Source organism: Lissotriton vulgaris, chromosome 4_1 (genome assembly GCF_964263255.1).
Source record: "Lissotriton vulgaris chromosome 4_1, aLisVul1.2, whole genome shotgun sequence".
In the NCBI taxonomy this organism is placed as follows: Eukaryota; Metazoa; Chordata; class Amphibia; order Caudata; family Salamandridae; genus Lissotriton; species Lissotriton vulgaris.
Genome location: NC_141691.1, coordinates 610,828,663 through 610,845,094, shown reverse-complemented (window position 1 = coordinate 610,845,094; position 16,432 = coordinate 610,828,663). Strand labels below are relative to the sequence as shown.

General features: G+C 43.6%; 1 protein-coding gene across 6 annotated transcripts in view; it reads left to right on the top strand.

Annotated features, from left to right (window-relative positions):
• AMPH (amphiphysin) overlaps window positions 1-16,432 on the top strand; it is a 987,297-nt gene that overhangs the window by 830,412 nt on the left and 140,453 nt on the right. For all 6 annotated transcript variants that reach the window (XM_086964852.1, XM_086964854.1, XM_086964849.1 and 3 more), the window contains 2 exons: window positions 10,215-10,238; window positions 14,798-14,821. In XM_086964852.1, coding sequence (XP_086820978.1) covers window positions 10,215-10,238; window positions 14,798-14,821 — 48 coding nt within the window. The remainder of the gene's footprint in view (window positions 1-10,214; window positions 10,239-14,797; window positions 14,822-16,432) is intronic.

Here is a 16,432-nt window from a genome sequence, read left to right as displayed (position 1 = left end):
ATAGCAATTTATACAGCAATATGGGGGAATATGAAGCTTGGATGATGTCATCAGTGATGGCATTAATGATGACATCAATGATGTCATCAATTATGTCATAGAACATGCCATGAGAGATGTTATATGTGAGGTCCTAAGCAGTGCTAGTTGGGGCTCAAGTTATAGTTAGAGCTGCTAACTGTAACGGGTGATTTTTTGTGTTTTTTTAGTTCAAAATGCTAATGTGACTGAGAAATTCACCTTACTATAATGTTATTTTAACCTTTACTTTTTTCAGTATGTGGCACAAAATATCTTACACCTGGTTTAGAAACTGTTTGCATTTTTTTTTAATTAATCCATAAATTAATATAAAAATACACACATGCATGCAACACTTACGATTGCTTGTTATAGGTTGCTTCACTAGTTTTATCTGCGGCCCCCTAGGTGCACCCTGAAGTCCCTTCTAGAGACACTTGGGATACAAATAATTGAATTAAAACTAGTGCTTTAACCCCTTGCATGCTGATGACGGCACCCGTCCGTCATGCATCACGGTGGGCATGTGCTGATGACGGCTGGGGGCCGTCATGAACCCGCCCACTCATTAAAACGGCTGCACAGGCGCAGAATCGCAGCGGCGCCCTGGGGGTTAAATAGACTGGTACTGTACTGTACTGAGTACCTGCAATTGTGAAAGTGGGTATACTTGCAATTCTCAGCACTGCTGCAATACATTTAATGGGAGTGTACCGAACTTCCCAGGAGCAAACAGCTCCTCTGGATTGTGAGTGCCTACAATTCTATATTTCCATTTAAAGTACTGACTAAAACATCCCAAATTTTGAATGAGCCACTAAACGTAAACATGGTGCATGAGAGCCCCATTTTCCTTCTGTTCCTCTCACTGCCTGTGCGATCTCTCAGGCCAGGGGTCGCAAAGGAAGTGTCAGGGGTCCTAAGGAGCAAGCCAGGGGTTGCAGCTGTGACCCTTGGCAGCCCCTAAATGACGTCCATGATGGACACATAGTCAACACAAAAATACATTTGTATCCATGATTTGCATGTCCCAAGAGGCTGCATGCGCACTGGATTACAACAACAACTTCTCCATGGAGACTGTGATGCAGCGCACCACCTAGAGAGCTTTGACAGTGATTGACTGGAAACCGATCAAAGCATACGAGTGAGTTCAACTTCCTCAGGAAATTCGGATTTCCAACCGTATTCCTTTTCATCATGTTTTTTTTAAGTGACAGCAAATAGGAGTGCTCACAATTATCATGTAACTTTGCTAAAAGGTAATGATTTTGAAGGGGCACTTGGTTCCCATTGCCAGATGACGGGCAAAGGTCACTGGTCTCACAGTCCTTTGCAACTGGTGTTATGGGACCACAGTACTATTGGCCCCATAGGTGGATTACAAGTACAGCACTTTAGCACTTTACTCAAATTCTTGAAATTATCTCAAGGCAGTATAATAGGTTTAGACATGCAAATTCGATATGACACAGTAATATCCCTTAATAACTGAATGCCCAGGCAGTTTTGTACTTTTTGAAGTGAAAATCACGTTATTACACATGATACCATAATAATAAATAATAAAAAAGAAAAGCATACATTTCTAGCTCCTTAGCCGGAGATTCGATTCCAATGTTATCATAACACTTACATGTAAGCGGGAATATTTCCTTGATTGATGGACTCTCGTCAGTGTTAGTCAATGGAGATGTTTGTGATGGCCAACCTGACTTCATGAGTATCGAACCTAGGTTCATGAATCCATGACCATATCCTGTAATAGGAGCAAGGGCACAGGTGTGGTAGTGAGTTCAGGCCTTGGAGTCAGCAGAAGTCCTTCCCCAAGAATGCAGAACCCAAAGAATAGATGGTTTAACATTCTTGTGAATTGTTAGAGGTTTTAGTGTACCTGCCACAAATTCTCTTATGACCAAATTGTTGATCATAAACCTGCCCAATAAGGTCTGTTGCACTCACCAAAGTCTGGCTAACTAAAACAGTAATTTTAGAGGTGTTCTAAGCAACGCAAAGTGGCTTCGTGCAATCGAATGCAGGTTACTAGCCTATGGGTCAGTCACTGTAGGGTTAAAGATGGTTCTCACATCTATGTATCTGAAGCCCGTTGATTAGGTGCAAAATAATTAAAAGGCCCAAATATATTGGAAACTGTCAGTCGCATCTGAGATTTTACAGATCCAGGGATGCACACAAGTCAAGGAAGAAAGGATCGAGCAACTTCTTGAGCCACATTAAAGATGGAGACAACAGATGAGGAGTTCAAATGTGCATATCACAGGATCTATGAACATTGTGTGATCAGTGTATGCAAGGGCAATGGAAAAGGGAGCTTTTCTCGGGTTAAGTCAAGTCAAGTCATAACATTTATATAGCGCACTACATACCCAGAGGGTTTCAAGGCGCTTGGGAAGGGGAGGAGGATTATTTGTCAAATATCCATGTTTTAAGCTGCTTTCTGAACGCTAGGTGATTCTGGGTGAGGCGAAGGTAAGCGGGGAGTGAGTTCCATGTTTTGGCAGCTAGGTATGAGAAGGATCTGCCTCCCATGGTGGTCTTGTTGATGCGAGGTACAGTGGCGAAGGCTTGGCTGGAAGAGCGAAGTTGGCGGGAGGGGGTGTAGAAGGATAGTCGAGAGTTGAGGCAGTCTGGTCCGATGTCGTAGAGTGATTTGTGTGCGTGGGTAAGCAGTCGGAAAGTAATCCTCTTATTGACGGGTAGCCAGTGGAGGTCTTTAAGGTGACCAGAGATGTGTTCGTTGCGTGGGATGTCTAATATGAGCCTGGCTGAGGCGTTTTGGATTCGTTGTAGTTTCTTCTGGAGTTTAGCAGTGGTACCTGCGTAGAGGGTGTTTCCGTAGTCCAGTCGGCTCGTGACTAGAGCGTGGGTGACTGTTTTCCTTGTTTCGGAGGGGATCCAGCGAAATGTTTTTCTGCGCATGCGAAGGATGTTAAAGCAGGAAGAGGATACGGCGCTGACTTGTCTGTTCATTGAGAGTGAGGAATCCAGGATGACGCCAAGGTTCCGTGCGTGGTCTGTCGGGATGGGTGCATTTCCGAGGGCTTCCGGCCACCAGGAGTCGTCCCATGCAGAGGGGGATTTACCTAAGATGAGGACTTCTGTTTTGTCTGAGTTCAGTTTCAGACGGCTTTGTTTCATCCATTCGGCGACTTCTTTCATTCCTTCGTGTAGGTTAGTTTTGGCGGTGCTGGGGTCCTTGGTGAGAGATAGGATCAGTTGAGTGTCATCCGCGTAAGAGATGATGGTGAGGTTGTGTTGGCGGGCGATGGCCGCGAGGGGGCTCATGTATACGTTGAAGAGGGTGGGACTGAGTGAGGATCCTTGCGGTACGCCGCAGATGATTTCAGAGGCCTCGGACTTGAATGGTGGGAGGCGGACTCTCTGAGTTCTTCCGGTGAGGAACGAGGAATGTGCATTAGCTCCCAGACAGAGAGCCACATTTTATATTGGATGCTGATGAGGAAACACGAAGGTGAGGAGCTAAGAGTACTCTGGCAGAAACTTTGCAGCTACTTAAATGAGTAAGGGGCACATGCATAGTTGAACATACCAGTCGCAAAGGGGAAGATTCTGTGAATCTGCCCCTTTGCAACTGGTATTTTTGCATTTGGGACGCATCAACCCAAATGCAATTTCGCAATTTAGGTAATTGCAAATTTTGTGATTACCTAAATTTCAAATGCCTTTAGGGAATCACAAATTGGATTCCCTAAATGCAATGCATGATGCACTAAATTGCGAATTCGGAATTTGGAATCTCAAAGTACTATCAATTTCAAGTTGATGGTAATTTGCAAAAACTTTGATAAATGCATAAAAGGGCATTTTTCAAAGTGCCATGTTGTGAACACACATGCCCTTTGGGCATGGGTGTGCGCAACATGTGATCACATGCTAATTTCAGGGATGCATCAGGGTGGCCTTTTGGCCCCCTTGCACCCTTGAAATTGCATGCGCAATTTGCGAGTACCTATTTGGTACTTGTATATTACGTATATGCAAAGATTGCTGTGCTGTTCCTAAGAGAAAGAGGAGATTGATACAGTCTGTGAATGCGAATGATAATGGTAGGGTGACTCGAGGTTAACCCTGGGGATCCATTTGGTTGGATTTAATGCCCTCACACACCCTTTCAGGTGTCATGCTTCATCATTTGGGCCTGCTCCTCGTTGGGTCGGCGGTGCAATACCCAACGGGCAAAACCTCATAGAGGGGCTCTTTGGCGGAGATCTTTTTACAACAGCCGTATGGATGAAGTGCGGGTATGTGGCCAGAATAGAAGGTAGACGTTGAGGAGTGAGTTAAAATAAAGCTAGGGGTACCGGGAATGATTTATTCAGAAGGTCCGCTGCTTTAATTAAAACGGGGTTCTAGAGGAAAGTGCTGGAATATTATGTTTCCAGAGATCCTCCAGATCTTGCTATTGTCCGGTCAACATGTTTCTCGCTGGCGTAAATTTAACAAGTGATTCTTCAGGACCTATGTGACTATTTAGCAAGTATCTAAAAGTGAACTGTCTACTCTAATTCCCTAATGTGTGTTGTGTGTACGTTAGTGAGGGTACAACAACAATTAGGGATGAAGGGAGAACATTCCTATATTACCCTTCTTCTTATTGAAACCTGTGTTAAGCTGTCAATACCTAAAATTTGTAACAGTCAGATAACAACAGTATCCAGCGGGTAAAGCTTCAGGTTAGATCTTCCACCGCATGGTTGGGAGTCCCTGAGCTGCGTTGCTCGCACCTACCCCTCGCCGCTGGATCCGGGTGGATTACGCCTTTAACCCCTCATGAATGAATGGTAAGCTATTCCATAATTGCGAATCACAACTTGCAATTCGCACTTAAGGAATATGTAGAATTGCTAATATTTTAGTGAAACCTATATGCATAGGCAATGTCGATTCCATAATTGCGATCTCTTAATAATCACAATTATCAAATCTCAATTGCCTACATTGATGCATGTGTCCCTAAGATTTGATATCCCCACCCTGAGAAGCACTAAAACACTTACCAGGGACAGTAGGGTAAAGAATGCAAATAAGCATGCTTTTACGTTAACAGAGATTTAGACAGCCTCATTCAAAGTATTGTGCCATTTTAGACTGACTCTCTTTTTATTTCTGAATCTCTGACTCTCTCTCTCTGATACACACTCGTACACCATGAACTCTACAGGCCTGATCCCTTTTGTGGAAGTTTACAATTTTTTGTAATTCACAAAGCAATTTTACGAGTAGTATCTTTACTACTGCCTATCTTTTTCTGTATAGAGTCTCTGCTATGAGTGTGGAGACTGTGCAGTAGTAAAGATAATACTCATAAAATTACTATGTGAATTACAAATAATCGTGAGCTCACACAAAAGTGTAAGTTTACCTTTGTAAATCAGGCCCTACATCTATACACTGGCAAATGTAATGATAGACCTAACACTAATGGACGTCATAAGCAGATGTGCACTTACACCCTTCAAACATATCCCTCACTGATGGAGGTAAAATACACAGGTTAGGAAAGCCAGGCTGACCTTTTACACGGGGGAGCACAGTAGGCATCTTCCTTGAAGGAAATTGCTGGAAAAAACATGTCCTTTCACTGTTGATTGTGTTATAACCCCTACCAGTATCACTAATACTGTGTAAAAAGTGCACAATTCACTCTCCCATAGAGGGATGCACTTTAGCAAGAAAATAGTACAAAACTGATTTGCCCGTTTTTCTACTAGTCAAAAATTATTGAAATATTGCACAGATATTGTTGTATCTGGCCCTCTCTGCAGGGCCCCCCAAACGTTTTGCCTTTACCCTCCACTTTTTGCTGAATTCGTTTTAGCTGGTTTTAGGACTCTGTGCACTTTACCACTACTAACCATTGCAAAAGTGCTTGTGCTCTCTCCTTAACACATGCTAATATTGGCTTATCCCCAATTGCCATATTTGATTTATGTGTAAGTCCCTAGTATAGTGGCACTACATGTGCCCCTTGCCTGTAAATTGAATGCTGCTACTGGTCCTACAGTACTGATTGTGCCACTCAGTTAATTAACACTTTAAACAAGTCTCAGGCCTGCAATTCCTGCCTGTGTGTGCATTTTAACTGCCATGTCGACCTGGCAAAATAAGCCTTTTTACAGGCCCAACTCTTCCTTTTTATACATATACGTCACCACAACGCTATGCCCTGGAAAGCCCAGGGTGCAGTGTATTTATAAAGATAGGACATGTACCTTAAAGTTTTACATGTACTGGTTATGAAAAACTCTTCCAATTGTTTTTCACTACTGCATGGCCTGACAAGGGATAACACTGGAGTTACCTTATTATATTTAATAAGCTGTAATTTCCAAATGGGAGTAGGTAAGCAGTTCATGTTTGATGTCTTTTGAAAAGTAACGAAAAATCCTAAATTATGGTGAAGACTAATTTTTTATTACAATTTTTAGAATGGCAATTTTTGAAAGTTGGCAATTTCCTGCTTTAGTCATTTAGTGCCTGTAGCCTTTAGCTGACAGCTGAGCTGGTGTATTCCACCTAGACAGCCACACACAATCGGGAGCTTAGGTGTGCCTAGATGGGCCATCACTGGCAGGATGGGAGGGAGGAGCTGGACACAGCCCACTTATCGTTAAATAGATTGTGTCCTGCCTCCACACAAAGGGCTTCATACACCCTGTAGTTAGTCTGGAGGGCAGAGGAGGCAGGAGGCCTGAAGACTTCAAAGGCCTACCTCTACAAGATTCTCTCCCACTTCAAAGGCACTACTGAGTATAAATACTGGAGCCCAGACACGACCACTTCAGTACACTTCTGGACATGAGAATACTTTCCCAGGAAGAAGGACCGTTGAGCTGCTGCAGGACTATCATTCTGCCAGACCTCTGCCTGCTGTACTTCTGACTTGCAGTGCTGCTGAATTGTTCTGGTGACATGCTGCCTGTTGCCCTCTTGCCCGAGTGAGAAGGACTGGATCTGCACCTCCTACACCCAGAACCCCAGACTGACTCCAAGGGCTAGTTGGGTGGCCTTCTGATGTAAGCCGCAGGTGTAGAAGGCTCCAACAACAGTGCTCTTGCACCTGGATTCTGCCATCTCTGAGTCTACCCTGCCAAGTGGTGCAACCTCAGTCTTGGACACTTGCAATTGAGCCTCTGTTTATCCAGCAGAAGTGACACATCTCCTCTACTGGGCAGTGCAACCCCGATGAGAATTTACGCATCGCTGCTGCTTTATGGATCCAGACCACTGTAAAGACTCGCATCGCAGCCTGTCTCTCCATCGGAAGCTCAGCTGCGCAATGCATCCTCAGCGCTGGCTCTTCCAATCCTCATCGACAGCAGCCTCAATGATGACTTTAGACTCCGTATCACAGCCTCACAGCTCCTCGGAACTGACACATTGCCCCAACTGCTTGGCGAATCCACTACACCAGACTTTTCATCGCAAGCCACTGTCAATTAGATGTTCGGCGACGATGCAGCAGGACTGCTCAGAGCAGCCTTGCCACATCTTGTAACAGATGCATCGCTTCAGCTGCGCAATGCACCTCTGACGCAGATTCTTGCAAAGCTCTGCAAATCAAGATTTAAGGTATTCTGTTCAGCGGACCTAACTGCTTCCCCGTAGCCAGCCCATGCTCCTTCGGGGTCAGCCTACTCTTGTAACTTTGTTCCAGTCCAGCACCACCAGATATCCACAGTTTGAGCATTAGGCCTTTTGATGCTATTTTCACTAAAATCTGTAAAATTGAATATCTCTGGCTAAACTGATAGGATTCTTGTCATTTTGGTCTTGTTTTATTCATTAAAAATTCTTGTTTTTCTAATTTTATTGTGAGCTCCTTTAGAGGTGTGTTCTCACTGTGTTACTGTTGGATTTGTTGCAAAAATACTTTACACATTGCCTCTGAGTTAAGCCTGACTGCTCTGTGCCAAGCTACCTAAGGGTTGAGCGCAGGTTAATTTAGGGTTTGCTTGTGACTTCACCCTGAGAAGAACTGTGATTGCTCCTTGAAAAGGGTTTCAGCCCCCTCAACTAGTAAACCAAGTTCTTACTGAAATATTTCAGCAGTATACACTTTTTCTTAAAGCAGATGACATTTCTGGATTTTAAGTTTTACCCATGACCTGTAAAGTACAAACAAGCATTACCAAATGTAAGACTTCTGGTTTTCCCCCCTAACTAGAACTGTGAGGAGTACATTTACAAAAAAATTACTTAATGTAATGCAGCACCAGAGATGCTGTGCTGCGTTGTACAAGGAGGAGAGAGCATCACAAAGCTACACCTTCTAAGATATGGTGCTGCAGCTCTCATCCACAGCACTGGGACGCCAATAGGCTGTCTAGTGGCACACACTTTTTATTTTGTCAAGACTTTGCTTTAGTTTCCATCATTTTGTTTGACTCTGCACTGAAGCAAAGTCTTGAAAAATGCGCCCAAAATACAGCGCCAGCAATAGAAAGTGGTTCACCTATCTCCCCTTGATTGGTAAGGTAGATATGGCGGAGAATGTATGTCTTAGTTCAATGGAGGAGGTTTAAAGGGAGTCAAGGTTATGGTACAACACAGTTGCCACAACAGCAATAATGATGTGTATGTTCAGCCAGAGTTGTGGGAGCCCAGCACTTTCATAATATATCGAAATATATTTACAGCAAAGTGAGTGCATTCCATAAATATTAAAATCCAGCCAACAAGGCCTGGCAAAGAGTAACCGTCCTCAGAGGACATTCTGAGGAAGGCACAGGGGTGTCTCCTCTACTAGGGCGGAGGAGTGCCACCCCACTGCTTCTTTCAGTGCGAGAAGAAGAAACATAAAATACTAACAATTTTCAGTTGTTATCATTTTATGTTTGGTTGCGGGCGGGGCTACTCTGAAAGAAGGGGAGGTGAGGAGTGGTGTTACGTACCCACTCCAGAGTGTGCAAAGACTGTTTGGTCAGCCCCCTGGGACCACCTAAACCAGTCATGCGCACTCTACCTTTTCTCCATGTAGTCTGCATGCAGCCTACATGGAGAAAATGGCCTCCCCATTAGCCCCTGGCTGGCCGGCGTCCCGACCAATCACAACGCTGCTTGAGCAGCGTTGTGATTGGCTTTGGGGAGGGAGGGAGCATGGCTGCCTGCTACAGCTTCCTGTTCCTGGAGAGCAGAGAAGACGCTGGACCCAGCCAGCAGCGGAAAGGTAAGTTTAAATATTTTAAACTTACCTTACCCAACCCCCCCACCCGTGAGACATGCTGGGCGCGACTGGAGTGGCACTCTTTTCACTTATCCCAGAATACATAGCAGTGACCACTACATAGACACAGCTGGCCAGGCAGAATCCTAAGAAGCCTGGTCTGTTGGGAAACCATTCCCTCCAGGTGCCTCTTCAACACAAAAACACAGCAGGAAAAGACGAGGAGGATGGGCCATTCTTGGTGTCCTCCATAGGCAGCATCTATCGTCCATCTTGTAAATGCTATACTTGCAAACATGAAAATGTTTACAGTCAGAGAAAGGTAACTCTAATGACAGGTTCATAAAACTTATTGCGTACAATCTCCCATGTGCACACATTCTGATGTTTGCAATAGTTATTATAAGGCCGGTGTAGATAATACTCATGATTGCAAACACACTATAAAAAGCGAAACACGATGGGGCCCCCATCTGCCCCAGGCCACTGGACTTAATTCACACTTTGGAAGCCCATAGGAAAAACATCTTTAAACAGTCCTTCTAGTACAGTCGTACGTTTCGAAAATGTCCTTAATTGTCAAACCGTTATATATTGCCGGTGTAAATTTAGGACATTCCTTTCTCATAATTTTTAATTGGAAAAAGTATCTGGAAATAGTGTATTGGCAGGTAGTTTGATGAGAAATAGTGCTTGGAGGTATCCCCCCCCTTCATGTTTCTTTTTATATTGTGTGTTTGGAACAAGAATATATAACTGGATGTAAGAATAGTAACGTAATGGGGTATGAAGAGCGTGTTTGTGTGTGTCTGTAGTTTGACTGGCTCTGGGGGCTATAACTCGTTTTGCTTTTTTCTAATAAGCAATTTTGGTCAAATTTATATTAGTCTAAACCGAAGGTTGCTATTAAGCGATGCCTACTTGTAGCATTACAAATGTACTGTGTAGTGGTTAATTCTTACTTTTTTCTTTTGCTTACTTTCAGACATTACCATGGGACCTCTGGACGGTAAGGCACCTAATTAATAATAATTATGCACAGCCAGGCCTTAGTGGAAGCTCTGGAAATTGGGCTTTGTTATTAGACCACTGCAATCTGTGCAATAAAAGCACCCAAATATGTATATAAACTGTGCCACAATTATTCACACTTGATTACGTGTGTCGGAATTCTTTAGGTTGCTGTTTTTTATATTACCTGATTTATGTGGGATCTTTGGTCTTATCATGGCTAACTGTGAGGGTGAATTTGGCAGCAAATCTAGCATACTTAGCAACAAAACTCTACCTCTGAAAGTCCCTTAAATAAAGAGCGTTCCCTCCCGGGTTCCAAGTTCACCTGTATAGTATTTCAGCTTTTAAACGTTCTTTACTAGTGGCAACATCGGCCACCATGGCCTGCAGTAGTAGCAAGATACATTCCATGTTCTTTGTGCGGATGTTACCAGAGTGTCTTCCTTCAAACAAGCAGTGGTTCTGGAAAGAATATTGAGGGGTGCCAAAGGAGCTTAACTTATTTGATTTTTCACCACTCTTCTTCCTCTAAGGTCGATCCACCTGACATCATTGCTTTTGAAAAAATGTGTATAGAATCTTTGAATATATCCTGCATCCCTCATTTTGGTGGCATTTGGAATGGATCCTTGAATGTAAAATTCCATTCTTTTGCTTAGGTGTCCTATGCTTTCCCATGTTACCACTGGTTGTTGCAAATATCCAAACTTGCTGTGCATGCTCAAGCCCATTAATTTAGGTGCCCAAAGAAGGATATGCATTTATGTCTTCCATATGTCTTGATTTATTAAGTTGCGTTTCTAGTAGGTTAAACTCCTTCTTGAGGATTACCTTTTTCTCAGATTGAACACCCCTCTCCCCCCCACCCCCCGCCAGGAATTCAGGATTTAGCTGCTCCATGAGTATCTTTACACATGCGATGCGTCTGGCTAAAGTCCTATGGGGTTGATAGACATGAAGCAGAAACTTCACCAGTAGTGTGAGCAGACAAGAGGACATAAGCAAGGTCCTGGTTTGTTCAGGACGGATTTCCTGCAAGCCCATTTACCTGTAAGCTCCTCTATCCCATCGGTCAGGGTAGACTCCTGTACATAACACCGTATTATGAGACAGAAACAGCGGCTTGTTTGAGAGCCAAGATCCAAACATTGGGGACCTTCAGTTACATCCACGTCTTGTAGTCAGGCCTGCTGCACTGCACGTACACGCACTGCAAGACCCAAAGCTGCTGTGTCTTTCTAAGCAGCCATTGAACAATAGTCAGCTGAAGCCGAGCTAGGGACAATATTCTGGCCAAGATATTCTGGTAGCACACTCCAATGGGCAACATCATGTTTGAAGGAACTTATTTCTCAGTATTTCCTAAATTGGTGCATATTGATGGATACTCATGTTGCGCTGAGAAATAATAACTATTTATCGTAGGTGAAGAAGATTTCCTTTTCTCAAATCGCATCAAATAGGATACAATTTTCTGTAGCTTGCCCCTGAGTTAAGCATATTAAAATGATTGTGCACTGTCCCCAATGCCTGTTCAACTGCAAGTAAATGAAGCATAACCTGCGAGCAGATCATGAATTGACTTCCTGACTGCTCCCTCGCTCGACCCCTAGCCACTGTGTAAATTAAAAGTGCACATGGGTGTACTTTACTAGTATCTGAAGACAAACACATTCCTTGCTACTGATGCGTCGTGATATATACGTGCAGCCTATAGTTCTCATGATTTGCAGACTCCTCACTGCTGTGTGAAATGTTAGCAATGTATACATTTGGCGTCCATTATGAAAATCGTGCAGTTGTTTTTTATTGTATTCATCCTGTTTTGGAATATTGTTAACATAACTTTGCTCCCTCCCCACACACACACACACACACCACACTCCCTTCGCCTTAATACACTGCAGTATTGGCTCCTCGTCCATTGTGGCACAGATAAGAATAAAATACAAATGAATTCAATGCGAACATCTAGAAGCCATAGTGTGTGGGTATTAACTAAATTTGCATGTAATTTCCATAACCATTTCTGGAGACTCACAGTTTACAACGTTAAAATGTCTCAGACTTGAGTCCAGTGCCAGCTTTAGCGCTGGTGGCGCCCGGTGCGACATTGTTTGTTGACGCTCCCCAATTACCACCTATGCTATGGATTCCCTCACTACCACCCTTTAACGGTTCCCTTCAAGTCTCCATAACCACTCTCATTCACATGCATTTTATTAGTTTTATAGCACCACTCACACCAGAGTGGGGTGTCAGAGCACTTTCCATGACACACAAGTTACACAGAGGCAGTCAATCATAAGTGTGTAAATCAGTGTATAGGAAATGTTACATAGGACAGAGGACTACAAGGTGTTGGAGTCACATGTCATACATACCAGTAGGCAGTATAGTTAAAGAGGGCCTCGTGTGGAGAAGCACAAACTCAGAATTTTAAACAGAACACCGTGGTTGGGGGTTCTCTTTAATAGTAAGAATTGATTTCTATCCTCCTTTTTTGTAACAGCACAACTCCTTGAGGACAGTTAATAGCTCACTGTTCTATATTATGATTTTAACTTATAAACTGCAAGTAATATTAGGCTCTATCTGACAAAAGCAGTAACCCACTGACCTATTACATTATATGCACTTTGTGATCAGCATTGTGCACATTCTGTGCAGCAGGGTTGTGTGATGGAACAAAGCATGCCTCAACAACGCATGCTTTAACCACGTTGTTTTAACCACGACCGCATCTTTACCATGCATGCCTTTAACACGCAAATTAGTGGTAAAGACATGATTGGCAAAGAGATGTGTGTGGTAAAGATCACACTTCTGCCCCTCTGCTATGAGCCCTAAAGTGTGGCCCTCCTGAAGTCTATTCTACCTGCCCCAGCCCTATAAACTACCCCAACCCCCATTCCTGATCCATAAAATCTGACCCCCTTATCCCAAAAAAACTTTTCTGACCCAGGCCCCCTTCCCTGAGTCCTAACACCATCCCCCCTCTAAAACCTACCCATACAGCCCCCATGCCACAGCCCACCTGCCCCCTTGACCTGAAAACTGCCCCTTTCCTGCCCTCTCCCTGAGCCCTAAAATCATCCCCCACCCCTAAAACTTCCTCCTGCTTCCCCCTTGCCCCAGCCCAACTGCCCCCTTGGCCTAAGAACTGCCCCTTTACTGTCCCCACCCTGAGCCCTAAAACTCCTGAATCCCTCTGCCCTCCAAACTACCCAGACCGCCCCAGCACTCAAAGCTAACCCAAACCCATACAAACTACACCCACCTCCGTCCCTTGCCCTGAGCCCTAAAACTCCAGACCCCCAGCCATGAAAACTACCCTGATCTCCTTCCAGGCCTGAAAACTACCTCCAACCCATACAGGCTACGCCCACACGTCACGTTCTCTTCCGATCCTTCATCTTCCTGCTTCCGCCAGCCAGCCAGCAACTAGACTGTGCATTTGCATGGTTAAGGCATATGTGTGGTTAAGGCAAGCGTGGTTATGCTTGCGATGTTGAAACATGCGTGGCTGAGGCCGCGGTGTTCCCACTAATTCCCTTGCAGCAGGCATATTAACTCTCTGCGCTACCTTACGACCAGTCAAAACTTCCACTAAACAAAACTCCGATCTTTCTCCAGGAAGAACATTAATCACTGGAGTTAACCTGACATTTTATTGTTGACTGACAATTGATGGAGTCAAGAAGCACAGCAGCAGATGCTTTTAAAACCGTAATATACTTGCAAACAGGTACCCCCACCTGAAGTCAGCACCTGGTGCGGGGTCACTGGTCGCATCACAGTAGAGCGGGCCCTGCTTAAGTGTATACTTTAAACAGATCTTCTCTTTGAGCATGTGCATGAAGTATCACTTTTACAAGCATAATTTTGACTTAGGTCTATAGATATTGTTCTGCATCGGCTCCCTTATGTACTGTGGCAGCCTGTTGCATACAATTTCATATAATAATTCCCAGGGATCATGCAAGAAAATACCTGATACGCAAAAAAAAAGGTATGAGAAATTATTGACTTTCTGGTGCAGGATAGTCCTAGGGGTTACAGGATATGTGCATTAATGCACACCAGACCCCACTGACAGACAGGCCTGACATCAAGCACAGTTTGGAAGCCATCAGTGAACTGAGAGACACTGCATGGGTGGAACTTGGGCGAAATGTGCACGTTTGTTCACAGAAAGGCCTCTTTAATAGTACATGTATGTTTTAATATAGCTGAAGCTGGTCAAGGCTCAATTGCTGTGACAAGAGCACACAAAATGTATTAGTAAATTTATAAAACATCCCGAAGACCCCCAGATATATTCCTCAGTGTGTAATAGTTGAATTTGTAAAATAAAAATGTTAAAATGTATTTATATGTATATATATACACACACACAAGCGCACACAGATATTTATTTATTTATTTATTTGAGTATTATAGACCGCGAACCAGACCCGTGAGGGTATCAGAGCTCAGGTAGATAGATAGATAGATAGATCTGGAGAGCTTATTTGATATCACTCACATATGCTATATTTTTCTTCCATACAGACATCCAATGAACTTGTTCAACCAGTAAGTATGTTCTCAGATCCTATTTACTGTGTCCAATTGGTGTATAAAACAATTATTTTACTAACTGCCCTTGTGCAGACTTCTTGCGTTGCTGTGTTTGCCAGGCTTGCTTAGTTATTGTTGCTTTAAATGTTAAACTTTTATTTTCTGTTGAATATTTGGATTGATTTATTTATTGCAAATTGGTGATATTCGTATATTAACATAACATGATAAAATTGTTTTCGCATTCATCATCATCTTTCATCTTGTTTTTTTTTCTTCACTTTTCTGTTTGCTTAAAGCCTGACTCATCAAAAAGTCTGTCCATGTGCAACCTGGCCTTGGAGGAACCCCCAAACTCTGGGCCAAGAGAAGTTACTGTTAGCAGATCCAAAAGTGATGTAGGGGCAGCCAACCGGGGTCTAAACCCCAGCTGTGTCACAGTGGGCCAGGAATATGCCGTAAGCAGTTCTATTACTGTATCGCCACCCACTGGTGAAGCCGAGCAACCTCTGTGTGAGATCATACCCTCTGGCCCAGCATATGAGCAGGATTACAATACTGCAGCATTAACCGACATACATGACAAGATCAGAACATCAATGCCGGTGCAGCTGGATATTAGAAAAGTAGCGTATGCAGACTGGGACCAACCTACAGAAAATGAGAGCAGTTCTGACATGTCCGCCATCGGAGATGATAGTTTGTCGGATGAAATCCAGTGTGAAGTGGAAAAGGCAGATGAGAAGGAAGAGCAATCTGTGAGGGTAGGTTTAAATCAATTTGAACAGCTAGAGGCTAGACCTATTCCTATCAAGACAACACCTGTAGAGGATAGTGAAGAGAATGAGATTAGTAGTGTGCAGCTCCTTGATGACATACCTGTTCAAGAAAATGAAGAGATAAGTAACGCAGATGTTGGCCCTGGGGCAGAGCCGGGACACTCTGAAGGACTAGTGTGGGGTGAAGATGGCATATGTGGAGCAGAGAACTCAGACTATCAAAGAAACAACGAGTTAAAATTGGTATACTATGAGGCGAGTAGTGGAGACAATTGTGGGAGGTCATTAGATAAATTAGAAAAGAGTGACATGGAAACAATAGAAGATATCGGCCAAAACAGCCAAAAAACTCAGGAAGAGCCAAAGAAGGCACTTCCTATCCGAAGTGATGATGACTGCACACACCATGGTCCAGGAAAGGTTAGCAAGGGAAGCGAAGAGGGAGAGACCCAACAGGAAGGACACACTGAGCACACTGGACAAGGTGATAGTTTCATGGTACAAGAGTCAATTACCCAAAGTGAGGATAATAGTTTAAAAAACCTACAAACCAGTGATAACGGCAGTGAAGTTAACTTGAAGATGTGCACGAAAGAATCCATATTCCAAGCTAAATTAGACGACATATCAGACGATACTGCGATTACAAACCTAAACAATCCATGGTCAGACATTGATGATGATGTATTTGTAACAACATCAGTGCCAGATTTATCTGAGGACTCTAGTAGTATCATTAACATTTCCAGATGTGGTGAAACCAATAATTGGGGTATAAATACAATTCATATCTGGCCAGCCAACTGGGACCCCTCCAGTAGTGGCAATCCCTGGGTTGATGATGGTC